The sequence below is a fragment of the Lethenteron reissneri genome, chromosome 6 (genome assembly GCF_015708825.2).
Source record: "Lethenteron reissneri isolate LAM-NWPU_2019-01 chromosome 6, ASM1570882v1, whole genome shotgun sequence".
Taxonomy (NCBI): domain Eukaryota; kingdom Metazoa; phylum Chordata; class Hyperoartia; order Petromyzontiformes; family Petromyzontidae; genus Lethenteron; species Lethenteron reissneri.
The window spans coordinates 4,264,717-4,292,693 of NC_083784.1; the positions used below are offsets into that span (position 1 = coordinate 4,264,717).

General features: G+C 53.9%; 1 protein-coding gene across 1 annotated transcript in view; it reads left to right on the forward strand.

The window, feature by feature from the left end:
* LOC133355076 (ensconsin-like) overlaps positions 1 to 16,976 on the forward strand; it is a 53,977-nt gene extending 37,001 nt beyond the window's left edge. The window contains exons 9-21 of the mRNA XM_061572368.1: positions 1,473 to 1,603; positions 2,159 to 2,280; positions 3,111 to 3,379; positions 3,457 to 3,650; positions 5,019 to 5,494; positions 5,640 to 5,820; positions 6,194 to 6,298; positions 6,885 to 6,935; positions 7,207 to 7,273; positions 7,992 to 8,082; positions 8,437 to 8,618; positions 9,098 to 13,412; positions 13,522 to 16,976. Coding sequence (XP_061428352.1) covers positions 1,473 to 1,603; positions 2,159 to 2,280; positions 3,111 to 3,379; positions 3,457 to 3,650; positions 5,019 to 5,494; positions 5,640 to 5,820; positions 6,194 to 6,298; positions 6,885 to 6,935; positions 7,207 to 7,273; positions 7,992 to 8,082; positions 8,437 to 8,617 — 1,868 coding nt within the window. The 3' untranslated portion in view covers position 8,618; positions 9,098 to 13,412; positions 13,522 to 16,976. The remainder of the gene's footprint in view (positions 1 to 1,472; positions 1,604 to 2,158; positions 2,281 to 3,110; positions 3,380 to 3,456; positions 3,651 to 5,018; positions 5,495 to 5,639; positions 5,821 to 6,193; positions 6,299 to 6,884; positions 6,936 to 7,206; positions 7,274 to 7,991; positions 8,083 to 8,436; positions 8,619 to 9,097; positions 13,413 to 13,521) is intronic.
* Positions 16,977 to 27,977: the final 11,001 nt, after the last annotated feature.

The following is a 27,977-nucleotide window of genomic DNA, read 5'->3' on the forward strand; positions in this document are numbered from 1 at the left end:
GTCTTGGGGCAGGCCCGTTACCGCCTGACCTCAAACGTTACGGCCAACGGGCTCGAATTGATGACCAAACGCTCGCGGCAAACGCGGGGGGGGGGGGGGGGCGGGGAAGCACCTTAGTTTATTTCAAATTGTTTAGATCTGCGGTGGTTAGGGTTCGGGGGGAGATATACGAATAGTTCCCAGGCAGCTAGTCTCGCGTAAATGTATTCAGGTCCCCCTTCTTGGTTCTTTCGGTAAAGTCACGTAGAAGGGAAATAATAAAATATAAAAAATTCAACATAATTAAATAATTCTCACGACGTTTCGGCCACAAGGCAAGCAGCCGTCCTCAGGTGAAGACCAGGTCTGTCGGGGAGACAGCGTCTGACCTGGTCTTCACCTGAGGACGGCTGCTTGCGTTGTGGCCTAAACGTCGTGAGAATTATTTTATTATGTTTTATTTTATTATTTCCCTTCTACGTGATTTTACCGAAAGAACCAAGAAGATGAATCCCTGCAGTCACGAAAGCTTTACATCGAAATTTATTCAGGTCCCGTCGTAATAACCCCAATTGCGTGTAACACTCCGGCGTGCCGTGTGGAGTGTTTGGTTTTTTTGGGTCTGGAGCAACACAAACGAGACGTGAAACCCATCGCGATGATTTGGCTCGCCGGTGGCTTCTGCCGCATATGTTGATTGTGAGCAGCACACGTAAACCCGGCTCAATTTCAATGATTTTAATGTGATTTTCTTTTTTCTGTTCCTCCTCTCTCCTCTTTCCGTGTGCCCACACTTTTTTTGTTGCATTCACGTTTATTTATTTTACCTCCGTTTTTCTTCCTCCCGACTATTTTTTTGCACGGCTGCTCTTCACGCGTCTGCATTAACCACGCATTTTGCTCCCCCCCCCCATTCCCCCTTGGAAACCGCTCATCCAACCTTCCTCTTCTCTGCGGCGCCACCCCTCTGCATCCCCCACCCCCCGCGATTGTCTGCAAACCCACGCGCCCACGTCATTCAACTGACTCTCGTTAACATTTTATCTCTGCTACTCTGTTGAATCTGCCATTGTGTGTCACGCGTGGATTGCTTGGGTACCCATATCCACACCCCCCCCCACTGCCCCCGTTCCGTGTGTCTTGGCGTGCCTGTCCGCGCGCTTGCTTTGCCGCATTCTTGCACGCGTGCGTTTGTGCGTGCGCCTCAATCTTACACACACGTGCGTGCTGGCATGCGCGTGCACGTGTGTGCACTTGCCCCTCGCGCGTTCATCTGTCCCCATGCGTGCGTGAATCCATCGCCCTGTGCGCCTGCTTGAACGAATGCACGTGTGCGTCTGTGCGCGTGCCTGTATGCGTGCGTTCGTTCTTCCTTGTCGCCTGCGTCCATCCCCTCCCCCACTCCACGCATACGTGCGTGCGTGTGTGTGTGCGCGCGCACCCGCGTGCCCGCGCACGTCCGCACGTGCGCTGCGCATGATTTAACGGGCCAGTGTTCCCGGTGTGCCCTCGCTCAGCCTTTGCAAGCCCCGCGCTGACCCCCACACACAGCAAGCAGCAGCACCGACACCGCAGCCGCAGCCAGGAGCGCCGGTTCAAGCCGTTCAGCACGCCGTCGCCGCTGGTGAGGCACGCGCGGGCGACCCGGGCGGGCGCCGGACCGGCGTCGTCCGATCGTCGACCGCTCTTAAAAACGATGGCGGCGCTCTTGACAGACGGACGAGTTGGGGGAGTGATGGGGGGGGGGGAGGGGGGGCACCGGCCTGGGTTACTATGTAACGAGCTGGCAACAGGTTGGCAGGCGTCGCGCACGGGCAGTAAATGTGTAATGATTTTCCACGTGCCGTTGTTAGGACCATGACGTGGCCCAACCTAAAGAATCAACTGTGAATAATGAAACCGCCCTGTCCGTCGTACCGACTGGTACCGACCGGGCGACAGGATTGGTGGCGCGGTGGTGACGCTCGCGCCTCGCAGCTTGTAGGGCCTGGGTTTGAGTCCCGCCTTGGGGATGCCCTTCCATGTGCAGTTTACAACTTTTCTGGAAAAAGAGTCCTTGGACTCAGTGCGGCTCTCCTGGAATAAATAAGTGATTATTACGATGATGATTATTATTCTGCTATGATGATTTAAAACACAAGACGAGGATTGACTGTGGCCCCGCGTGTTTCCCGTGCAGGTGGAGCGGTTAAAGAAAGAAAAGCGGATCTCGTCTCCAGGCGCGGGGCTCAGCGCCTCGCCGATTCTGCGCCCTCCCCGGCGTTCCGAGCCCCCTCCCAGGTCCTCTCCCCCCCCTCCTCGGTAGTGCCCTCATCCCCTCTCTCACCCTCCCTCTACAGTCCTCGTCGTTGTAATCGTTATCATCATCGGCAACACATTTCCTAGCTACTGATAGAATTCTACGGTTACCGCAAAACGTGTGTTCTCGTAGACGATGCGACGATCCCGTGTTTGTGCGTTGGGTTAGGTCACGTGGCGCTAGCTTCATGTCGTCGTTAACCCACCGCCACCACCCGACCAGACTGCCCCGTTCACACGGGATTTTTGCACGGGCGATTTTTGTACGCGCGACCAATGCAATCGTCAAAAGTGTGTGACCCTCCTCCGCCTCCTCTTCCCCAACCGGTGCGTTGAGACTTTTCACGAACGAGTCCAACGTCGACGCCGCCACGACGTGTTACGGTCGGGTCGGTCGACGGTCCGGCACTCACCGATTCGTCCCTCCCCGCTCCACCGGCAGTCGGTCACCTCCGCATCACCCTCCCGGGGTGACTCGACATGGCCCCCCGGACGCCGGCACATTCGCCGCCTGTCGCAGGGGTTTTCGCGGTCTCGAATCCAGCTGGCCCGCCCCGGTTATATTACCGTGGGCGTGTTAAACCTCGACAGACGTTCACAGTCGCCCATGCCTGCGTCACGGTCCGAATCTGCCAAATTTGACAACGTTGCACAACGCAAATGGCTCGATCGGGATCACACGCAGCAACACATCGCCCCCGGCCGCTAAACTACTTGCACGCCGCGTCTTTAAAACTTAGCTCCTTCCTTCACGGTCATCCCCGCACTGTAAGAAACACGCGCGAATACCAAATGTGCTGGGTTACCATCGGCGCCGCGTCTGCTCGCCGCAGGTCCAGCCCGCAGGCCGGCGGCACCACCACGCCCGTGACGTCAGGCAAGACCTCGGGGCCCTTGAGAGCCAACCACCCGTCGCCAGCCGCCACCGCCGCCTTCGTGTCCTCCAAGCCACCGTCAGGGCCGCAAACACCGCGGCCCCGTGTCGACAGGAAGGACGTGAAGGAAGCGAAAGAAGCGAAGGAAGGGAAGGAAGGAAGGAAGGGAAGGACGCGAAAGAGAAGAAGGAGACGAAGGACAGGAAGGAGACGAAGGCCGAGAAGGAGCGAGTGAATGCCGCCACCGCCAAGGACGAGAAGAGGCCGGCCATTGCCAAGAAGCCCAAGTTGTCATCCCCCCCAGCGGCGGGGTCGAAGGTCGCCACGCCCAATGTGGCCGCGCCTGTGTCGCCGCTGCCGCTGCCGCCGCCGTCTTCACCACAGGCCGCCGGCGGGTACCGCGAGAAAGCGGCGGTGACGCCCGCGCCGGCGACGGAGCGACGAGGCGCCGATGGGGCACCGGCGGAAGTGGATGAAGCGCCGGCGGCGGTGGCGGCGGCACCAGCGCCGGTGCCGGTGGTGGAGGAGAAGGAGGAGGAGAAGCCGGGTGCCGAGAGAGTACGAGGAGAGATGATGCGTATGCCCACCATCGTCGGTACGCGCACCGTGTTTTTTTTTATTTATTACATTACATTTAAAAATGTATTTTTTTTGGGCAAAACCGCACGGCGCCCATCGCTGCCGACAAGGCAGACTTCTGTGTTGAATTGCGGCCCCTTCCTTCGTGATGAGCCTTGCTCTGTGGGAATGGCACAAATGCCAAGTTGACTTAGCACTGTAAACCAGCCGGCCAGGTGGCTCTGCAGGAGAGCGAAGCGGCTTGCAATTTAAAGGTTGCGACGAGTTTCTGACTGGGGGTTGACTCGGCCCCATCGTCACTCATCCCCCGGGGGTCGATAAAATGAGTAGAACTTTGCCGGGAAGTCAACAGTGGTTTGCGCAATGGGAGTCTTGCCGCTGTCATAGGAACGTGGAATTTTCACCACTAGCTCAGGGGCTGTAAGCAAGTGACGAGGACTGCCGCGGTGCCAATTTGAGCAGCAAGAAATCACTCGTGACATTTTCTCTTTTTAATTAGACAGCCCTTCCTACAGGCGGGGTTGATGTGACACTCCCATGACACTCACCTGGCCTTAAATGATTCACCACTTTCCCACCTGACTCTCACCAGTCATAGACTCGCCTGATTCTCACCGCTCACCAGTTCACGCAATCCTAGTGGGCAGCTTGTGTCCTCCAAAAGGAGCCACATGACAGGACTCGGAGAGGTTTTCACGTGTCAAATATTTGTTGCTCGTTGTCCTCCCACAGTCTGAATCTCACTTCCCCCAGACATCCATGCTGTCGACTCCCTGCCCACCTGTTCAAGTCCAGGCTCGAGACCCCTTCCCCATCTCCTCTGACCAAGACTGACTGACTGCCTCTCTCTCTCTCGCTGTCCCTCGCTCTTTCTAATTAATTTGCTCGCTCTTTCTGTACAGCGTGGTCCAGAGTAGAGTCCATTAAAGGGTTTCTGCAATTGTTATACATTTTTCCCTGCGTTGCTGTGTTTTTCTGCAGTTGGGAACAAAAAAAAAACGCGGATGAACCATTTCAGAATCGCTATCTATTACTTGACGAGTCCGAAGAGCTACGATGCTCTTTTTCACACACATCCAGTAGTTTCGCAGATGTCCAGTAGATTTACCAGTTACCGTGCCTAACGTGCCGACCTCACCCCTCTTTTCCCACAGTGGAAGAGGCCCCTCCTGTGGTCGACAGTGACGAATCGGAAGAGCCCTCGGCTACCGGGTGGTTTGACGAGACCGCCGCCGCCGGCACCAAACCCCCCACCGTCTCCTCTCAAGAGGCGCCGGCGGGCGGTAAAGGGCAAGGAGACCAAAGCCCTGTCGACGGCAAACCGTCGCCCAAAGAGCAACCCGCCGACGACGTCGCCAAATCGGCCGAGACGACGGGGCCCGCCGAAAACTGCGCGGCCGGCGGAGGCGGAGGCGGCGGTGGCGGCAACCGCGACGGCAGGCTGTGGCGGTGGCGGCAACCGCGACGGCCACCGCGGTGACCAAGACTCCCAAAAAGTCCGGAGCGGCGGAGGGCGATGCGGCACGGCCGAGCGCGGCCACGGAGGAGGCCACGACGCGGACGCCGGGCGGCGGGAAGGGTCGCTCGGACGAGGCCAAGGCGTCGTCGTCGGGCGGCGGCGGCGGTGGCGGCGGTGGGAAGGGTCTCGCAGGGAGCACCAACGCGGAGGACGCGACACGGGCCCTGGCCGAGAAGCGCAAGCTGGCGCGCGAGCAGCGCGAGAAGGAGGAGCAGGAGCGCATCGCTCACGCCGAAGCCGAGAAGTGACGACCGCACGATTGCTCGCTCGCACTCGCTCACGTGCTCTTACGCACTCGCATAAGTTCAACACTCGCCCACGTAAATGCAGATGTCCCGGTCTACGGACGTTGGCATTTAACGGCGCCCCCCTCCCTCCGCTCTCGGCAGGCGCATGAAGGAGGAGATCGCTCGCCGCAAGGCGGAGGAGAGGGCACGGCGTGAGGAGGAGGCGCGTCGGCTGGAGGAGGAGCGCCGGGTGCAGGAGGAGGAGGAGCGGCGGCGAGCGGAGGAGGACCGCGAGAGGCGGGAGATTGAGGAGCGGGAGCGGCAGGTGGAGATACAGAAGCAGGTGCGCGTCCGTGCCCGATACGCACGTCACTCGCGTGTTTCTGTGCGTCCGTATGCATGTGTGCGTGTGTGGGGAGCGGTGACGCAGTAGCTAGCGTGCTGCGCTACGGATCCCTGATGACCCATATTTACTTCCCACTCACGGCCAACATGAGTGGACGAATAGCCGAACTGGTCCTGCTCCTCTTGTAGGTCAACTCTGGTGCTGTGTGGAATGAACATCGCGACCGAGGAGACAAAGGTGGCTGGGCGTGCTACTGGCCACCGACCCCCTCGTGTGCCTTGCTGCCCTTAATAGGTGCTTCTCACTAACGGCGCTTGCCCCACCAGTCTGTAACGGCTACGCGGGGGATCTTTGTGTGTGCGTGCGACAGAGGGAGGAGGCAGAGGTGCGGGCGAGGGAGGAGGCTGAGAAGCAGCGCGTGGAGCGCGCTCGCCAGGCTCACAAAGAGGAGCAGGAGCGGCTCGAGAGGAAAAAGGTGCCGCCTGCTCGCTCCACGCACCTCTCCGACTTGCAGCAACTCGCCCCTCTCCACTCCCCTCCACGTGCTGTCCTACCTCTCAACTCTCATCTCAGTCCACTCCCCATAACACACTCTCCCACCTCTCCCCTCTCATCTCACTCCACTCCCCATAACGCACTCTCCTACCTCTCCCCACTCATCTCACTCTACTCCCCTCCACAGCACTCTCCTACCTCTCCCCTCTCATCTCAATCCACTCCCCTCCACGCACTCTCCTACCTCTCCCCTCTCATCTCACTCCACTCCCCTCCACGCACTCTCCCACCTCTCCCCTCTCATCTCACTCCCCTCCCCATAACGCACTCCCCCACCTCTCCCCTCTCATCTCAATCCCACTCCCATCCATGCACTCTCCTACCTCTCAATTCACTCTACTCCCCACAACGCACTCTCCCACTAATTTCGACGAAAGCTTTTACAAATCTGAATCGCCCATAGCATTTGCCACGACAACCCTTCCCATGTATCCACTTTGAATCGTAGCTTTCTTAGCGTTCACCAGTTGTTCACTAAGCCTTGCGTCGTGTCTCTCTGTCTGCAGCGTTTGGAGCAAATTATGAAGCGGACAAGGAAATCGGAACCCAACAAGGAGGTACATCTGGGGCGAGGGGCACGGGGGGCGTGGAAATGAAAACTACCTTTGGCTCTGTAACAATTCAGTCCCGTGGGTGTAGGGATATAGGCGTGCAACGATGCTGCAATTGATGTTGTTGGTGCTGTTGCTGATGCCTGTATGGTGCTGATGATGATGATGGTGATTGTGGTGGTGATGGTAATGCCAGTACTCACGATGCGCATGATGTTGACAACGCCAGGCCCTGACTGTGCGGTCGCGTGCGTTTGTGCCGAGTGCGTTTGAGCAGAAAGAGGGGAAGGATATTGAGGATGCTCCAGATCAGCAGAGCAACGGTGACACGGGAGACTCGCCAGGTAAAGTCTGCAAGCATAAACTAAACTTTTTTAATTTACCAAGTAAGGCCCACTGAGCTATATAGCTAGCTCTCTTTCAGGCGTGACCCGGCGACAAATGATCGATCGACAAATTGCATAGCAACCAAATACTCTCAATGTATGTTGATTATAAATGTGGAGGGTAAAAGCGGAGGACCCAGAGAAAAATCCACGTGAACTATTTGTCTTTTGTCAACGTGACACTTTTTTGCTGATTTGCCGTGTCGGGTGGTGGAGGGTCACGACACATTTATAAATAACGCGATCTAACCCAAAAACGTTTATTATGAACTGAGCAGGCCTATTACAGAGCCACCTCTTCCGTGCCATCGGTGATGTGTCGCCGATTCAGCATGGTGAACTGGGTATCATCTTCTACCCTTTGTTTGCCTCTAATTTACTGAACTGGTCGTAATTATCATTCATAATTAGCTACTTTTGGGTTGGATCACCGTGAAGATAATTTGCACATTTTCAACAATAACCCTCCTAACTATCCAACAATTGAATCTAGTTTTCACATCGTTGGCAAGAGTGTCGATCTCGCGAATGCGTCTCCTACCCCTGTCGTCCTCCACGCTTGAGCGCCTCGCCGTGTTCAAACGACGGGGAAGTTGCTGCGGTCGACTGCGTAGACGCGCCGGCTAAAACGGAGGCCGTGGCACGTGCGGTGCCGGTGGGGTGACCGCGTTTGCAGGGCTCCTGAGCTTGAACGGACAGACGCATGCGCGGGAGGCGCCCACCGGGAACGGCAGCGCGGCAGTCGGAAGCCTGACCACGGAGGGGAGGTGAGGCCACGCACCGACCGAGCGGGGCGTGCGCGGCTCTATGAATCATTCGTGCACGCGGCTCCCTGAATGTATCGCACGCCTGGCTGTGTATGAGTCGGACACGCGCCTCGATTAATGACCCACGGACACGCGGCTCAATTAACGGATCACACAGCTCTGCCACACGGTTATTCAAGGGGAAATTATTCGTTTTTAAGTTGGATCTTCCCACCCACCCTGTGACGCGTGCATACCTGCCCCTTCGCCCCCCACACTTCTGCCACCCCCCCCCCTGCACCACCCCGTATCTCTCTCTTGTCCTCTTTCCCTCTCCGCCCCCCACACTCCCGCTCTCTCGCCCTCCCTCTCCAGCAACGGGCGAGACTTCGAGGAGCTGATCGACCTCGCGATGGAGCCGCGGTCGATGAAGGCGGCGGTGACGAACGAGAGCGGCGACGCTCCAGCCGACGCCGTCGGCAGCGCGACGACGACGGCACCGCCGCCAAACCCCCCGCTCATCGCCTTCGAGGAGAACGGAGACTCGTTGGCCTGAGGTGCGGCACAACTCGCCCCATCACTTACCCGCCTTTCACCATTAACTCACAAACTATTTTTATTTGACCAGGCGAGGCCACCGAGCTATGTAGCTCTTTGTCAGAAGCGACCTCGCTTTCGCAAATGATAGCTCAGCGAAGCGGCTTATCGTCACCACGTGGACATTTACAGCGGCCAAATGCTCTGAATGCGTGTCGATTCTAAATGCGTGTCGATTCTAAATGTGGAGGGAAAAAACGAAGGACCGGGAGTAAAAACCGCACATCCGCGGGGATGGAGGGAGACACCGTAGGCGTGAGGGTCGGTATCGAACCCACGACCTCCTGTGGGGTCAGCGGCGGGGCTCGTAACGTCGCGCAGTAAACACTCGACCCCTTTCTGTTGCTTTGCTCTTTTCGCGTCCTACCCCACCCCTGTCGCCTAATCGCGCGCCGTTCCGTGTTCGCTTTTCTCTCTCCGTGCGCCACCTTCCCGCTAGGACGGAGGCGAGGAACGGACGATGTCTGCCGACGTTGGAGCCGCCGGCGCTGTCCACCGCTCGCAGGGAACCGGCGTCTCCTGCGCTCGGACACCCACTGTTTATTTTTTTTTTATGCCCCCCGCCCGTTATCGTTTTGAGTGTCGACTGTCACGCTTCATCCTTCGCCACCGCGCCGCAAATCCGTCGCGCGTCGTTTTGCTGCTGGGAAAAATCCATGGACGCGTCACCCGAGTTGTGAATGTAGTTGAAGACGGAAGCAGAGAAGAGCAACGAAAAATAGATTGGGGGTGTGGGGGGGTTGGGGGGGAAACCGTAAATGTAAATGAAAACGATCAGTTTAAAAATAATAATCTGTTTTAAGAAAAGCAGAACTCGAGTAAGTAAGCGGGGAAAAAACGAAAAGGAACACGATTGTAAATATTGTCAATGTAAAATTATTGTAGAAGTTGAATATTCTCTCTTATCTCTGTCGCTCGTGAGGATTTACTTGTGAAGCTGTGTACCACAGTGCTGTATAGCGGGGCTCTCGTCACTCGGGGCTGTTCAGACCAACACTAAACGCGGCCGGGCTGGCCGGCTGTCCCCTCCCTCTCCGCCGCTGGCCGCTTTGCGATCTGCTGCTGCGCGTGGGGCCGTGGGGCCGTCTATCCGCTGGCCGTCTGCGAGCCGTCGTGATGCTCGATGGCGCAAGCGGCGTGCCGTTAGGCGAGCGCGTTGGGTGTGGCTGACGCGCCGCATCAGTTGTCAACCGCCCCGCAACGTTCACCGTCGCCTCTACAACCCCCCCCCTGGTTTTTTGTCCCCCCACTGGCACACCGGAGCCCAGCCAGCACGCAGGGAACAGGGCGGTTTCCCACTGGCTCTTTGCAGAGCCGAGCCAGAACCTGAGCCATACTTTTGAGTTTGACTCGGGGTCAAGCAGCGCCAGGGGCGGACCTAACGACGCATTCACTGTGCGCGTCGTCACCGTGTCATCCCCACGCGTCTCCATGCGTTAATTTCGCGCGCGACGTCGGGTTACACCGAGGACGCCGCGTCCGGGCGCTGTGTCGCACCCCCGACTAGCACGGTTGGCTATGTACGGTGCAAAAGAAGTTCGACGTGCAGACGTCTTCCACTCGTTCACCGCACGTGACGCCGGCGGCACGGCTCTGCTTCTGCAGTGGAAAAATAACCCCCCCGGCGCCTCCCGAGCCATGCCGGGATGGCTCGGCGTGGCCCCAGCACGGCTCGGTTGTGCCAGTGGAAAAGAAGCAGGTGCCACCACCACCGCCCTTCCTGGGTCTGTCTCACAGTCCCACAACCCCCCCCTTCCCCCCCCCCCCCCCCCCCCCACCGCGGGTTTTGCACTTTGAAGACGGAGGTTGAAGATTTACCGCCCTTACGTGTATTTAGGGTAACGTTTTAAGAGTTAGGCTGACGGTTTAGGCTTTGTTGGGAGGTTAGAGTGGAGCGTTAAGGCGTGGGGGGTTTTGGTCGGGTTGATACCGTCAAAGCGAGGAGGGTAGGTGTTGAATATACTCGTTGAGAGTTAACGTTATATTTTTTCGGGGTCATGGAATGTATTTTACAGATGTGGACGGAGTTGCGATTACTTTTTCGAGAAGCTCGCAAGATGAAACATGGTCTCCAACCCTCGTGACACCACCGCCGCCGCGCACCACCGCACTCGCGTCACGCCCCACCGGGGAGGCGTGAGCGCTCGGACGCGATGAGATGGGGGCTGGGGGGGGGGGCAGTGGGGAGTTACGCGTCGGCCAATAACATCGAGGCAGTGTCGTCGCTAATCCCGGTCGTCCGACGATGGTTTTCCGTGCGCTTGACCGACGGAGGTCCGGCGTCACCGCGGTGCCGGCGGGGGATGAATGTGCGCCGTTCCGCACGAGTGACGGATTGAAACCGCTTGCGTCATCGGCGCAATCGCCACCATCACGCTGCTCGTGGAAACGGGCGGCATGGTCTGTCGTCGCGCCGTGATGATGATGCTGTGGTTGGTGTGCACACGCAGACATGCGCGCACACACATGCTCTCGCACGCACGCACTCACGCGCGCCGGTGGAGTGTTGCCGTGAGCCAGGTCGTCATAAATAGCCACCAAACATGGACACTGAGATTTCCAATGTCTGGTGGTGATTCGTTTATCGAGACCGCCTGGTGGTGGCACTCCAGAGCTCCCTCTGTGAGGAGGCCTTTGCGCCAGCAGTGACGCAAGCAATTGCAGGGCTGCGCCTTTAACATTTGTAGGACACTCACGACATTTAAAACGATGAGAAATGAGAGAAAATGCCTCTGCATGCCTCCCACCGTTCTCAGCAGAACTCGTGAAATGTTTTAAATGCTCTCTTCTTCACTTTGTCAAGATATCGGTTAAGGCGGTCTATAAATGGATCACCCGTACGTTATTAGTCAATCGAACCAGCGATTGGATTTCTCGCTGAATATTCAATGGGCATCGACGCGGGCGTGTGGGCCACGTGATATGAGTAGCCACAGCCATCGAAGGCGCGAGAGGTATGGCGAGCGCGATGTGCCGTGCCGGGTTCCCAAGATACATTTGAAATGTAAGTCCCAGACCTAACATTGGGACGTTTTCCATAACCCGTCCTGATTGCCCGCCTTTTGGGGAGAGAGGTAACGATATTATTTATGCTTCGTTTAAATGTATAATTGTTTTCGTCTCGTTGATAACTTGCTAATTATCGTTGTGCTGATGCAGCATTTGAATAACGGGAGGTCCACATGCAGCAACAACAGCAGCAACCATAGGTATCGCCGACGGGGGAACACCTTCGAATAGCTTCGAGACCCAACGACTCTGCCCTCTACGGATGAAATTCTTGGTCGATCGACAAACAATCGATTCGCACGCTTGACGATGACGCGCGGGGTCTTGACGGAACCCCGCGCGTGTCAAGAGTTGTGAGTTGTCTCCGATGCCTCGGATACGCCGCGCGTGATGGGAGACGCTGCTGGGTTGGGGGGGGGGTGCCCGACTCGGGAGCGTGCGACCTGCAAGACGCAATGTCGAACGCCGCAGGGGGGCCGGCAACCAAATTGGCAAGAAGAGCCACGGTTTTTTTTTCCGGACGAATTCGGTGCGCAAAAACTCTAAATGTCAAAGAGCCGCAATGCATGCGAATGCAAACACAGACACGCACCAGGTGTCACGAAGCTGTCTGTAAAGAACTGCACGCGCCTCCAGAGCTGCAGGTTGGCTGAACCCCCCCCCCCCGCACCGGTCTAACGGAGACGGACGACGACGCATCGGTGATGGCGGCGGCGGCGGGTGGGGGCGAAAGCACGAATCGACCCCAGGGGGGCGCCCCCGATCCGTGACCGCGGGGTCGCTTGCGACGCGTTCCGGATCGCCGCCGCCGCTGCCTCTGGGCTCGGTGGCTCCCACGCGCACTCGACGTCTCCTCTCTGTTTAACGCGGACGGAAAGAACAAAATATGGATGCGCGTCTCAAAATCGGTTTCACGACTCGCGTTTCGCCGAATCCTCCTTTGGGACGAGTCTCTACTCGGTTGCCGTTCGAACATCCACCCCCTTCGCCATCCCCTCTCCCCCCTCTCGCCCCTTAATCAGTCGCCACGGCGATGAACGTGCACGCTGTGGGTCACCCCGCGGGTTGGGAGCGCCGTGCTTTTGCGAGCCACGCCGCGTGCCACTTTGCTCCGCGTATTTAGGCAACGGCCAGGTGTGTGCGTGCCAGGGTGTGTGTGTGTGTGCCAGGTGTGTGCGTGTCAGGTGTGTGTGTCAGGTGTGTGTGTGCCAGGTGTGTGCGTGCCAGGTGTGTGCGTGCCAGGTGTGTGTGTGTGTCAGGTGTGTGTGTGCCAGGTGTGTGCGTGCCAGGTGTGTGTGTGTGTCAGGTGTGTGTGTGCCAGGTGTGTGCGTGCCAGGTGTGTGCTTGTGTCAGGTGTGTGTGCGTCAGGTGTGTGCGTGCCAGGTGCGTGTGTGTGTCAGGTGTGTGCGTGCCAGGTGTGTGCGTGCCAGGTGTGTGGTGGTGTGTCAGTGTGTGCGTGCCAGGTGTGTGTGCGTGCCAGGTGTGTGTGTGTGTCAGGTGTGTGCGTGTGTCAAGTGTGTGTGCGTCAGGTGTGTGCGTGCCAGGTGTGTGTGTGTGTCAGGTGTGTGCGTGCCAGGTGTGTGCGTGTGTCAGGTGTGTGTGCGTCAGTTGTGTGCGTGCCAGGTGTGTGTGTGTGTCAGGTGTGTGCGTGCCAGGTGTGTGCGTGCCAGGTGTGTGCGTGCCAGGTGTGTGCGTGCAAGGTGTGTGCGTGCCAGGTGTGTGTGTGCCAGGTGTGTGCGTGCCAGGTGTGTGCGTGCCAGGTGTGTGTCAGGTGTGTGCGTGCCAGGTGTGTGCGTGCCAGGTGTGTGCGTGCCAGGTTGTGTGGTCAGGTGTGGGCCAGTGTGTGCGTGCCAGGTGTGTGCGTGCCAGGTGTGTGCGTGTGTCAGGTGTGTGTGCGTCAGGTGTTTGTGTGAATACGCGTTCAGGTGTGTGTGCACCAGGTGTGTGTGTGCCAGGTGTGTGTGCCAGGTGTGTGTGCAGTGGTGATCCCACGCTGCTTGTACTACGAACCCGCCGACCCGAGTCTTTTTTTTCTCTGATTCTCGCTCACAGCCAACATCGGTGACGAATATCTGAACCGCTCCTGGGCGTCCGCTAGGTCGACTCAGCCATTAAATGAGTACCCGGTGCGGTGTGTAAACAACAGTCGCTGGGGAGACAAAGGCGGTCCGGGTGTGGTACTGGCCCATACCACCTCCTCGTGTACCGTACCAGCCTTCGTTGGTGCTCGCGAAGAGCACTTGCCCCAGCAGTCTGTTAAAGGCTACACGGGGGGGGGCGGACCTTTGTATGTTTATGTGAATATGCGTGAGCGTGTGTGCCCGTTTGGTGTACAGGAGTGTGTCGGTGTGTGAAGGTTTTGTGTTGACGCGCGGCGTATACAATTAAACGTGTTCAGGTGTGTGTAGGCAACAGGTGGTGTGCACCCAGGGGGTGCTGCGAAGGTGTGTGGAGGTACAGGCGTGTAGGGGTGTTTACCCCCTATGCGTGTGTGTGTGTGTGTGTTGTCGCGCCCGTGTGTTTGCTCGGGAGGTCCGTGAAGGAGAGCGTTCCCCACGTGCTCTGTGTGCAGGTTAGACGTATTTTCAGGTGAGCCCAGGTGCTCTCAAATCTCCGTGGACGTGTTCGTATGATTGTGTAGGCTTGTGCGTTTGTGTGTGTGCATGCACGTGTGTGTGTTTATATACGCGATGAGCGGTAGGGCAGTGGTTAGTGAGCTGCGATACGAAAATGGCAACCAGAGTTCAAAACCGCGTGTCACGACCAATAAGTGGCGAATATTTGAACCGGTCCCTGGGGTCTCTTCGGTCTTTCGACTCGGCTTTGAATGACTTGCCCTGGTCCGCGCTGTGTAACTAGCAGCACTGGGGAGACAAAGGCGGCCGGGAAAGCGTGGTGCTGGCCACGCCATCCTCTCGCGTGCCGTGCCGGCATTCATACATGGGGTGTGCTCGTTCACAGCACGTACCCGAAACGGTCTGTTGAAAGGCGACACGGGGCTTAGGTGTGTGTCTCTCTCGCACGTTTGCCGGAAGGCGAAAATATTGGCTACAACTGGAAATGCAAATCCCTGTATCGCGGTGGTCAGGGGTTATCTGCTATGTGTTGTACTGTGTGTGTGTTTCTTGTTGTTACATGTACACACACGCGCGCACACGCGCACACGTGCACAATGTGCAGGACTTTAAATTTCTCACTGGATATTTGTGTTGTTGTTACCCGACCACTGGCTGTATATTCCCCGATGTCACGGGGTAGCCACGAGCACAGCGAGAGAGAGAGAGGGGCTATACTGGACGTGGTCGACGCGCCGTGCGCGGGGAAATGTGTGTTCGGTTTCTCGACCCAGACAGACCCGGCTGAGATGTTGAGTCCTGCATTACAGTGTTGGAAAATGGGAATTTTTTTTTGTTTTTTGTTTTAAATCACTTGATAAATACATACGTACATATCATTCGTCGCACGTAATATAGATATTTAAAGTTAGGAGAGAACGCATACATGCATTAAAAACAGCACGAATACATCGGTTAAGTACAGTCCAGACGTGTTGGGGCGAGTGCTATGAGCGGGCAGAAGAGGCTATGAAGGCCGGCACGCCATACAACGAGCTGGTGGTCAGCACCACGCCTCCCGGCCGCCTTTGTCTCCCCAGTGCTGATTTTTTTTTTACGCCGCACCAGGTGCTCATTTGAAGTTGGTTAGACCTAGGGGAGACTCCAGACCAATATGTGCTGTTGATGTGCATAAGCGTCGGTGTGTAATGTGTGGGGTAGCTGCAGTGTAGTGGTTTGCGCACTGCACTACGAACCTGGCGACCCGAGTTCGATTTCCGCCGTCAGGGCCAACAACGGCGACGATTATCTTAGCCGGTCGTGGGCCCTTCCCGAGATCAACTTGCCCTCAAATGAGTACCTGGTGCGATGCATAAACATAGCCACTATAGCCACTTAGGGAGACAAAGGCGACCGGGCGTGGTGTTGACCCCCCCTCCCCCCTCGTGTGGCGTTCAGGCCTTTATCGGTGCTACTCGCTAACAGCACTTTTCCCCAACAGTCTGCTAAGGCTACACGGGGGGGTCTTTGTTTATGTGTGTAAGTGAGTTCTCGGTTTTAGCGTTAAATACGCTGGGGGGGGGGGGGGGGGTGACACTGTAACCCAAAGATAATCTAAACGATGCGTCGATTCATCGTTTAACATCCACGCGATACGTGTACATAACACGCGTTAAGATAAAAAAATATATACAAGTTGGATATAAAAAAAACACTCAGCGGTTCACGCCACGGATGGGTTGACGAAACGACCCACTTGCTGTACTTGCCATCTCATTAACCGTCGTTAATCGTTGATGGATTTAAAATCACAACGGCGATTAAATGAACTCCCATCGGGCATTCGCGCCCTGAAACGACAACGCGTTGTGATGAGTCGAGCGATATTGGTAACCGGCAGTGATCGATTTCTGCCGATTTGTCTGAACTCTCAAATGTTTCTTTTTATTTTCCCCAGGTAAGGCCCCACTGAGCTATCTGCTGTAGCTCTCTTTTTTTCAGAAGCGAACTGGCCACAACTAATAGCTGGACGAAGTGGCTCATCGTGTAGCAATGTATAGCAGCCAGAGATGCTCTAAGCGCACGTTGATTCTAAACGTGGAGGGGGAAAACCGGAGGACCCGACGAAAAATCCACGCGACCACGGGGAGAGAGAGAGAGAGGGACACGCAAACCTCAAAATATACAGCGGGCGTCAGGGTCTGGAATCGCTGAAACCAACGACCTCCTGCATAACCAGGCGAGGTAGTTAACATTCTCGCCGCCCGTGTAGCCATCATTTGTCGTGAACGGTTCGAGACGACGTCCCTCCCGATGCGAGCCTCTTCCCCGCCGTGAACGCGTGACGCGGAGTAGGACTTCGCGTCTCGTTGCTGCAATAGCGGAGAGTAACGAGATTCTGCGGCTCCCACTCGCCGAGCATTTACCGATCTCTCTCTCTCTCCGTCTCGTGGTGGTTCAATGTTCTTGTTGCCGCGTTAGACTTGTAGTAGAAGTGAGTTGCCTCTATCGGAGGAGGGGAGGAGGTTGGTTAATTCATTATTATGATCGTTGTTGTTGTGGTCGTATGGCAGTGATGAAGGCTCGTTACAGAGCCTGCCTTTTGCTCGCTTGGTCGTGGCGAGTGTGCACGTGTGTGCGTGTGTTACAGACGAGTTATCGAACACGTTAACTAACCAACACGCCAAGACAACGTAACTAACGAGACAAAACCTGCAACGTCTGTATGTAATAATAAAAGTGTACATGTTTGCGCCCACACTCTTAAATGCCCATATTTCCCCCCCCTCCTATCCCCCCCCCCACCACCTTTGTATCTATACCTCATTTTTTTGCTTTCATTTTTACGTAGCTTGCTGTCTGACACTTCTAAACGCTGCAAGGATTTGACAATACTGAACTGTTAAACAAAATCTATAAACGACAATAATGATGACACGTGGGAGGTCACCGAGTGCTGCGATTGGGGGTAACACCAACCCACACGGTGCTTCGGCACACGACAAGAAGATGCGTTGGGGGTCCTGCCCCGAACCACCCCCCCATGCCCCCCACAGCTCCCTGTGCCCCCCCCCCTCGCCTCGGTTCGTGTTCCCGACGACGATGACAACACGCGTGCGTCGCTGGGAGCACGCGCCGTTGTCGAGGCTCGAGTCGAGTCCGTCACGCGGGCTCCCGACTCCCGATTTTGACCCTTACGATGGCAAACACCCGAACCACAACCACCCCTCGCCCCACCAACTTCGTCGGGTAGAGCTGTAGGACATGGGCAACAGACTGCTGGGGGGGAGGGGCGGTAATCGAGCAGAAGGAAGGAAGGGAAAGTCGCTGGCGAATTAACACCGCGCGTTTTGATCATCGCCGTCGACCGTTCATTGTGACGTCCATCCATCCACCTCCATCTTTCGGCACGTGCTCGCCCGCAGAGGACGTCACAGCGGGTGCATGGATGTCCCCCCCTCCCTCCGCCTTCCCAAGCTGGTTGTGAAGCGCACACGTGTGCACGTGGCATGTGCGTCCTGTGGTGAATTTAAAAAAAACGCTGGCGAATTGCCACCCGTCGTCTTTGTGGCTCGACGGGTGTGCGGGCGAGTAACGCGCTCCGTAGTTGAATTAACGCGCTCGCTTCTTCGAGGACTTGCTGCTGCTGCTGGCTTGCGTTTAGTTAATTGTCTCGTCGTTTAAATAGCGCGGCGCCCGCCCGCGACTGTCGTTTGCGCGTGACGTGAATTCGTGACGGCATGGAACCCCCCCCGGCCCACTGCACGGGAACACGCACGTGCACGAAGACACGCGTAATGTTGATAATACGAATAATAACACCAATAAATAAAAAGACTGTCCCAAACTGCTGTTGCTGTGAGTGTGTGATGCGAGCGGGGACCGTCTGTGATGTGACGTTGGCGCTACGATTGGGGAGAAGACACGGTCGCACTTTTGTTGGGCCGATTTACAGCTGTGGGAAAAGGGGATCTCAGACGGAGCTCTGTGATATCCGCTTCCGCGCACCCTTGTAGGGGTGCACGGACTGCCCTGCGCTGCGAGAGTTGTAGGCTTTTAGTTTCGTCGACACAAGCGTACGAGCATAAATAGTATTAAAGAAACATCTCACGTGTGACCGTGGTCACACTATAAATCATGAAGTAGCGCGTGGATTTGCTGAAGCCTTGCGTGCGGACGTGTGAGCGTTATCCTCTCTCTTGTGGCCTCCTTGCGGTGCGGTTTCCTCCCACGTGCAAAACGTCAGTTCAATATTGACTAAAGGTCCATATTAACCACTGCACTATGTGTAGGTATATACTGGTAGGAACCTCCTGGTTACACCAGCCCACAGGGGATTATTGTGTCCGTCGTGCAGGGAGGGGCTGGGTGGGGAGGGGAGGGTGGGGCTGGGTGGGGAAGGGAGTGACTGGCCACCCCTTGGTGCCCTTATAAAACTCAACGTTTAACCAACTCACGCCGGCTTGTGCCCGCCCTCACAGTCGGGCATATTTGCGGAATACACCACGCCGCCGTTGACCCTGGCCATTGACCGAGCAACCCAACGTTCCTACCAGCTCCCTCCGCAGGAATGTGTTAAATACAGAAACACAACGTACCCAGGACCCTGCCAAGGGTGATGATTGCGAACGAGCGTGGCATTGTCTGAACTATCCCCTTGCTGTGGATTGTAATTTTTCGTTTCTATTTAATGAGCGTTCTGCGCACGCAATTTAGAGTTGAACTATTGCAACAAAACCCCCAATGCCTCGCTACCCCCCCGCCCCCCACGGTTGGGGAATTACAGGGCACGTGGCACGCGAAGCGATGAAACGCCACTGCTGCCCCCCGCCCGTCCTCCGTGTATCACACGTTGGGTTTTTATTTAATGATTAAACATCTTTCTGGGGTGTTTTTAGTTTTCTCTCAATGCATTTCAAATTGCGCTGTTGGCATCGTTGCCGGATGGCGGCGGCTAAGCTGCACGCGGCTGCCTGTACTCCAGCACTGTTGCTGCAACGAGGGTTGGTGGGTCACACACAGACATGCTGTGAAACTCCCTGGGCTCGCCAGGAAAAGGAGGGACAGAGAGTGGACTGATATCCATCTGTTTCCATCTGTACGGGGATCGAGTGTTGCCCCCTCCCCTCGCGCGCAAGGCGTGGGTTTCCTTCGGGTGCTCCGGTTTCCTCCTACACAGGTGAATAATAAACACGACTCGTCATTCGTAGGCTGAAAACATCTTAAAATATGAAAAAATTAACCCTCGTGAAATATATTTCTGGTACTTGGCGTAGCTGTCCTAGAAAAATACGCAAATGATATTATTGTGATGTCCCATTGCGAGTCGTGACATCACCGCCTGTTGGAGAACAGGCCAGTGGAAGGTGACACCGCAGAACTACTTCTGAGGCCTCGGCAATTAAACTATGAACTATAGTTTATTTGACCAGGTAATGCCCACTGAGCTACGTAGCGACCTCGCCACAAATGATGACCCAGCGAAGTGGCTCATCGTCGTGCTGGAAATGCATAGCAGACAAACAACTCGAAACGCGCGTTTATTAATGTGGAGAGGAAGGAAAAAAACGAGAAAAATCCACGCGACCACGGGGAGAGAGAGAGACAGGCAAACTCCAAATAGACAGTAGCAGGCGTCAAGGCCGAGATCGAAACCCACGATCTCTCCTTGCATACCAGGCGGGGCAATTCGCATGTCCGAGCCACCGCTGCGGCTCCCACTTACTTGCCCCCCCCCCCCCCCCTGCAGCTTGCCACCGCTGCCACTGCGGATGGAGCGAGCGAGAGAGTCGTGCTGTGCGGTGTGGCACGAGACAAAGCGATGGGGTGGTGGTGGTGGTGGTGATGGCGTGGTGGGAGAATTTCGCTCGGCAGTGTCGATTGGAAAATCCAAATATAAACGCCACGTGCCGAAGAGGAGGAGGCCTCACAACTGTGCGTGTGGCACATGCGGGTGCTGTGTGTGTGTGCGTGTTGTGGGTGTGTGTGTGGGGAGCGGCAGTGCTGTGGTTAGCGCAACGCTGCGCTAAGAACCACGGCAACCCGAGTTCGATTCCCGCTCACGGTCCTGGGCCTACCCTAGGTGGACTCGGCCTCAAATGAGTACCTGGTGCGGTGTGTAAACATAGCCGCGAGGGAGGAACCTCCTGGTTACACCAGCCCACAGGGGGTTATTGTGTCCGTCCGTCATGCAGGGAGGGGCTGGGTGGGGAGGGAGGGGCTGGGTGGGGAGGGTGGGGAGGGTGGGGAGGGGCTGGGTGGGGAGGGTGGGGCTTGGTGGGGGGGAGTGGCTGGTCACCCCTTGGTGCCCTTATAAAACTCAACGTTTAAGCTACTCACGCCGGCTTGTGCCCACCCTCACAGTCGGCCATATTTGCGGAATACACCACGCCGCCGTTGACCCTGGCCATTGACCGAGCAACCCAACGTTCCTACCAGCTCCCCACGCAGGAATGTGTTAAAGGGGCCGTAAATAAATAAATAAACATTTAAACTAATTTTTACTTGCACAGTAAAGTAATTGTATTTTCTCATTTGCTATACGGCCAGATAATACGACAAATCGCTAACCTTAAACACCCAGTCATTCATTAAACTTGAAGGCGGTATAGTACTATAGTAATAGAGCAAGTGCAGAATCACTGAAGCGGAATTGTTAGCTTGAAAGCATTTAGCGCGGGGGCCCTTGAATGTGTGGGGCCCGTAGCTACACGTGTAGCTACTTGTGCTACGAGTATTATTCGTCACTGGGCACAATGCACGCACACAGACGACACTGCTGTGGATAAATGTCAGACATGACCCAATGTGCTTGGAATGTATGCAATTTAATTCATACGCACACAGAGATAAGACAAAGACAGTGATCCCCCGTACAGCCTGAGCAGACCGTCGGAGCAAGTGCTGTTAGCGAGCACCTATGAAGACCGTAACGGCTCTCACCTTTGTCTCTAGTGCAGCGGTCGGGAACCTATGGCTCGCGAGCCATATATGGCTCTTCCGGTGACGGCATATGGCTCCCAGACAATTTTGAGTTGGAATAAAAAAAACGAAAAATCAGTTTGGAACTGATTTTAAAATACTTGTGATATTGTTTAATACTACTGTGTCATTTAAAAGTAAACAGAAATTAGTTTTGAAGATACATTTCACGGGTCACGCCTGCTTGAAGCTCAACCTCACCACGTATGAACCAGACTACAAGGCCATCAGCAAAACCATGCAGCACCAGAAGTCGCATTAAAAGTAAGACATATTTCATGTATTATACGTTAAAAATACGTTATGGCACTCAATGAAATATATTTAGAAATATTTAGCTTTTATGGCTCTCCCAGTCAAAAAGGTTCCTGACCCCTGCTCTAGTGACAATGTTCACACACACCGCACCAGGTTCTCATTTAAGGCTGACTCCACCTAGGGAAAGGCCTAGGACCAGTTCAGAATCGTCACTTGACGCGTTGGTCTTGAGCGGCGATCGAAACTCGGCTCGCCGGGTCTGTAGCGCTGCGCCCTAATGCACGACACTACCGCTCCCCCGCCACAGACATGCGCCACAGGCACGCCCCGGTGAATCTTCGACAGGCTGTCGACAAAACGCGGGGGATGTGGGTGCCTCGCCCCGGCTCTCAAGGCCGGCGTGAGTCCACAAAGGCTGCGGCGTGGATACCGTGCAGGAGTAATGCTGACCCCCCCCCCCCCCCCCCCATACGTATTGTACGTCATTAAGAAGCGCAGCGCAGCGGTTTGATGAACTCGTAACTAATTCTAGATTTGAAGCTTTCGTGACTGCAAGGATTCATACTCTTAGGTTTTTTCGGTAAAGTCACGTAGGTAAAAAATAAATAATAAAATATGATAATAAATTAAAATAACTCAATTAAATATCTTGGATTTCCCTTCACTTGATACAGTAAATTTAGCTGTGACGGTCCCACCTGAAGACGGAGACTTGTGTTGCCTCCGAAACATCGTGATTTAATTGAGTTATTTTCATTTATTATTATTTTATTATAATTATTTTGACCTATGTGACTTTACCGAAAACACCTAAGAGTATCGTAACTAATTGGCACGGTTTGTGTACGGGACACGCCTTACGCGGATGGGGTGTGTCGGGTGGTGTGTGGGTTTCACGACACATTTATATTTATGCGATGTAACCCTAAAAAAAGAAAACTCTTATACAGCGTGCTCCAAAAAAATGTTAACACTCAAACGTCGTGAGAATTATTTTATTGTTTTATTTTTATTATTTTATTATTTCCCTTCTACGTGACTTTACCGAAAGAACCAAGAAGATGAATCCCTGCAGTCACGAAAGCTTTAAATCACAACTCATATGGGACTATCGTTTTTAATGGACAAAGAACGGATAATACTACACTGTGACATGATAACAAATGTAATGTTTAATAGCTTCAAAAAGTTAGTCTCCATTTGTTCGTGTGCCTGGAATCTTCTCCAGGTGGTCTCTAGAGGCCGGGGGCTGCACATTTCTTGTCGCGTTGCTGCAAATTCTCAGAAGTGTTCACGCTTTTTTTAAAGCACCCCCTATTACGGATAACATTCAGTTCAACGTTGCGGTGTTGTGCAAAACGAATTGTTACTGTCCAAGACTAATTCGAGAATCCATTTAAAATTGAGAGAAATTCTAATAAATGTAAACCGCTCTGACATCTACAGGCTTAGTGCGGCCTAGAAGCGTATTCTTAAGTAATACATCTTACAATAACACTTCCTTATCGGGGAAACACAATACTAATTTACTTATTACTAATATATTATATATTATAATGCCCCCCTCCCAAGGCCGTAATTATAATACATATTGGGGGGACACATCCACACATCCCCCCCCCCCTCCAATATTCAAATATGCTCAAAAATTTAAATTAATAAAAGTAAAATAAAAATAAAATAAAAATCACGACGTTTCGGAGGCAACACAAGCTTCCGTCTTCAGGTGGAACCGTCACAGCCACGATAGCTGTATCAAGTAAGAGAAATTCCAAGAAAACAGTCCTTGTATATATACTGGTTGAGGGTGGGAGGAGCCAAGGTAGGCCCTGGATATTATTTTTGTGAGGTTCGGTTTACCGAAAAAACCTAAGAATATGAATCCTTGCAGTCACGAAAGCTTCAAATCTAGAAATAGATATCTGTTTATATGATTGTGGTTATGGTTGTACTTTATTAATCTCTAATCGCTGCCATTATATACAATGAAACAAGAAAAGGTAAAAAAAAGCAGAGCAATGTAATACAATACACTGTTAGACATTATTGTAAAAAATAAATCAAAAGTCCATCCCATGTGTTAGTGAATTTTTAAATATTTTAGGCAGGAAATTGCAGGAAATTCGTTTTTAAATAAAAAAAAAAATTCTGTGTGGGGGGGGACCCCCTGGAAGATTTGGTCCCCCTCAATGTTGACTACATGGCTACGGCCTTGCCTCCCCCCCCCCTCCTCCTCCGCCTCTGCTCTCTTCACCTGGTGGGTTCACTGATGACGTCATCCTGCTGCTCTATTTAAGACCGGAAGCAGGTGGAGGGCTTCACTATTCTGGCAAATCGCCTGATGATGCTGGATGATGTAATTACCAGCGAAACGTCGTACTACTCAATTTGTAAATGTTGTGGATTTACTCTCCAACACACCGGTGGGCTCAAGTAGTCACTAATTGGCGCGTTTTGTTTACGTGACAAATCTCTTGCTGATTGGCCGTGTCGGGTGGTGGAGGGGTTACGACACATTTACACTTGTATTATGCATTTTTTACTTAAAACTGTCGTGACTGCAGCAATTCATATTCTTGGTTCTTTCGGTAAAGTCACGTAGATAAAAAATAATTCAACAAAATAAAATAAATTCAACTGTATTAAAATTATTTATTTTATTACTTTAAGTTAATTTTCTATCGCCGTGACTTTACTGTATTATGAATGATTATAATGAATGGATTAAATTGTTCGCGACAACCTACCACCTGCTTAACTGATGTTGAACTTCTTTCGCGTGGCGGCACGAAAACCGACCGCGCTCACCGGAGGTGCGGGTTGCGTGGGTGAAGGAGAACACACTCAGCACGACAAGAAGCAGCTCTGAAGACATGAGTCCGCGTATATCGACGACCAGGGGCGGTTTCTTTATTAGGGCGATTGGGCGACGCACCACCAATGTCATTCAACCACAGAGTCACGCTAGCCGTCACTGTGCCTCTGGATATAGTCCAATCAGCGTCATGTCACGTTCTGTGGAGTACCGCCTCTTTTTGGGCGATTTCACTCCGGCTGAGAATCGCCCCGAGTGGCCCCATAGATTTACATTCAATGATGGTTTTTTTTCGAACGGGGGCGCTCCAATGCATTCTCTACGGCTTCCGGGAGGGCTCGCCCTAACGTGCTTACGTCATCATACGTAAGCACGTTTCATCCAACAATATAATTTGTCGCCACCTAGTGGAATCTTTAATAAAAGAAACTTGAGTGGATTGTATTAATAGTGAGTATAGAAACAAACAAGATGTATTGTAAGAGTCACTTTATTTTTCATTAATATTAAAGAAGTGAAGTTGCCTTTACATGCTTAAGCTGTTAATTTATCCATTGCATGGGTGGACCTTATCCTTATCAATCATCCAGACATTTGCCCCCCCTGAGAGATTTTGCAGGAGCCGCTACTGTCGACGACATTACTCACTGATACGCAACGCGATATGAGTTCCTGACTAACACAAAACGCACACAACCCACTAATACACACCGTCAAACACGTAACCGCGTGGTTGGTGTTCGTGTTTCTGGATGACCTTTTGGGAGGCTTGCATCTTGACCTTTTTTGCTCGTTTGATCATGGAGTTACATTTGACCTTTGTGATTTCATTTGGGTGCTGTGCGTGTTGTCACTTAATGTGAAATGTCGCAGTGTGTCTCAAAATATCACCAACAGGAAAGGCGGCCCAAATCTCACAATCATACACGCAAACACGGCCCCAATCTCGTAACACAATCTCACCAGAACAGGTTTTGATATTCGTAAGCTGGAATCGAACTCGCGTCGCCGGTCTTCGTAGCGCAGGACGCTAACCGCTACACTACCGCTCCCCACACGTACATACAAAGACAGACACAAAGACAGACACAAAGACAGACACAAAGACAGACACAAAGACAGACACAAAGACAGACACAAAGACAGACACAAAGACCCTCCGTGTAGCTTTAACAGGCTGTCGGGGCAATTGCTGTTAGCGAGCACCTATGAAGGCTAGCAGGGCACACGAGGGGGCGGGTGGGCCAGTACCACGCCCGGCCGCCTTTGTCTCCCCAGTGGCAATGCTTTCACACCGAACCAGGTGCTTAATTTGAGCTGAGTCGACCTAGGGGAGGCCCAGGACTGGTTCAGATAACTGTCACCGGTGTTGGCCGTGAGCGGGAATCGAACCCGGGTCGCCAGGTTCGTAGCACAGGGCGCTAACTGCTACACTAGCGCTCCCCACACACACTCGCACACACTCTCACAGACACCCCAAGGCTAGACAGGTGAGGGAGGCGTTCACCTTGGAACATTCCATTCCTCGGGAGGGGAGGGGAGGGGTAGACCGGGTCGCAACCACTGCCGTGCCATGCACCGCAGGGGGGGTGGGGGGGGGCATGGCTACAGTGGCAGGGAACATCACGTGACTCGGGGGGACGCTTTGAGTCGAGTGGGGCTAGGGTGTGGATCAAGGTCGGGGTTAGGGTTAGTGTCTGTGTGGTGAGTGTGGTTAGTGTGGTTAAAGTTAGTGTCTGTGTGGTGAGTGTGGTGAGTGTGGTTAGTGTGGTTAGGGTTAGTGTCTGTATGGTTAGTGTGGTGAGTGTGGTTAGGGTTAGTGTCTGTGTGGTTAGTGTGGTGAGTGTGGTTAGGGCTCGTGTCTGTGTGGGGAGTGTGGTTAGGGTTAGTGTCTGTGTGGTTAGTGTGGTGAGTGTGGTTAGGGTTAGTGTCTGTGTGGTTAGTGTGGTGAGTGTGGTTAGTGTGGTTGGTATGGTCAGGGTTAGTGTGGTGAGTGTGGTTAGGGCTCGTGTCTGTGTGGTGAGTGTGGTGAGTGTGGTGAGTGTGGTTAGGGCTCGTGTCTGTGTGGTGAGCGTGGTTAGGGTTAGTGTCTGTGTGGTTAGTGTGGTTAGGGTTCGGGCTCGGGTTCACGTCTCTTGGCTAATAAATCGTGTTGCCACCTGTCCGGGTTTTACGCGGACAGCACACAGGAATTGGCGTATGTGTTCGGCGGGCAGGAACTGATTTGTACCAAGATCTGGTAACGGGCGTTTGCGTTAATATTTCTCTTAAGAAGTCGCACAGTTCCGATAAGAGACCTTGGACTGATTAATACAATTATGTCCGGGGTTTGGTCTACAACGGAATAGGCAGAAACTTTACGCACAGCGCAAGCTACAGGGGGGCAATCCTTCCAATTCCGCGGAACGAATTTTATCTCTTGAGATGAGGAGGGGGGCGAGGTCGTTGTCTTGATGTCACGTACAGCAAGCATCCTGCACCGTGACCCTCCACTCTCCATCGCAGGGCCGCTTGGGAGGTCATCCCTACGCGGCGATGTATCCGGTCTCAGGCACACGGTTCGTTCCTCGCACCTACCCGGGCAGATGGCAGCGTCAAGCAAAGCCACTCACGAGGGGAAGGGGGTGGGGGGCTAGGGGATTAACAACTTCCAACCTCTTGAGGTGTTCTAGATTTGAAGCTTTCGTGACTGCAATGATTCATATTCTTAGGTTTTTTTCGGTAAAGGCACGTAGGTAAAAAATTAAAATTAATAAAAAATAAAATAAAATAAAAATAAAAATCACGACGTTTCGGAGGCAACACAAGCTTCCGTCTTCAGGTGGAACCGTCACAGCACCTGAAGACGGAAGCTTGTGTTGCCTCCGAAACGTCGTGATTTTTATTTTATTTTTATTTTATTAATTTAATTGTTTTACCTACGTGACTCTTGAGGTGTCTCATTAAAGATGCCCCCACCCCCCTCCTCTTTTGCGCCGTTGCGTGGATGTTGCCCGGGGGCTGAGTTGATTCTCCCAAGATCGCACAGAACGTGTCGAGAGCAAATGTGGCGGGCCTCACACGTGAAATGAATCGTCTCAGGACAAATATTAAATCCCGCGTAGCCGTCAATCGGCTCCCGGGGGAAGTGGCTGTGAGGGAGCTACGGCCAACGCGGCACACGAGGGTGACCAATAGCACGCCCAGCCACCTTTGTATCCGTAGTGCCGGTGTGTAAACGCCGTGCCAGGTACACATTTTTTAAGGCTGGGTCGACCTAGTATAGGCCCAGCACCGGTTGGAATATTCGCCACTGGTATTGGTCGTGAGCGAGACTCCAACTCGGGTCACCGGGTTTGGAGCGCTGTGCGCGAACCGCTACACTTACCCCTCCATGCAAATGCAAACATCCCCCGTGTAGCCTTCACAGACTTTCGGGGCAAGTGCTGTTCGCCAGTGGCAAGCATCTAGAAAAAGCCGGGCACGGCACACGAGGGGGTGGGTGGCCACAGCAACCACGCTCGCTCTCAACGTCTCTCGAATCTCAAACTCACAGGCACACACACTCACCCAATCTCATACACTCACGGCCACTCTCAGATAATGGACAATGACACACCACGCCTCTCAGACAGTTGCACAACAGTCGCAAGAGCAGTACGTCTTACACAAAGACAAAGATCCCCCAGGCAACCTTGGCAGACTTTTGGAGCAAGTGCTGT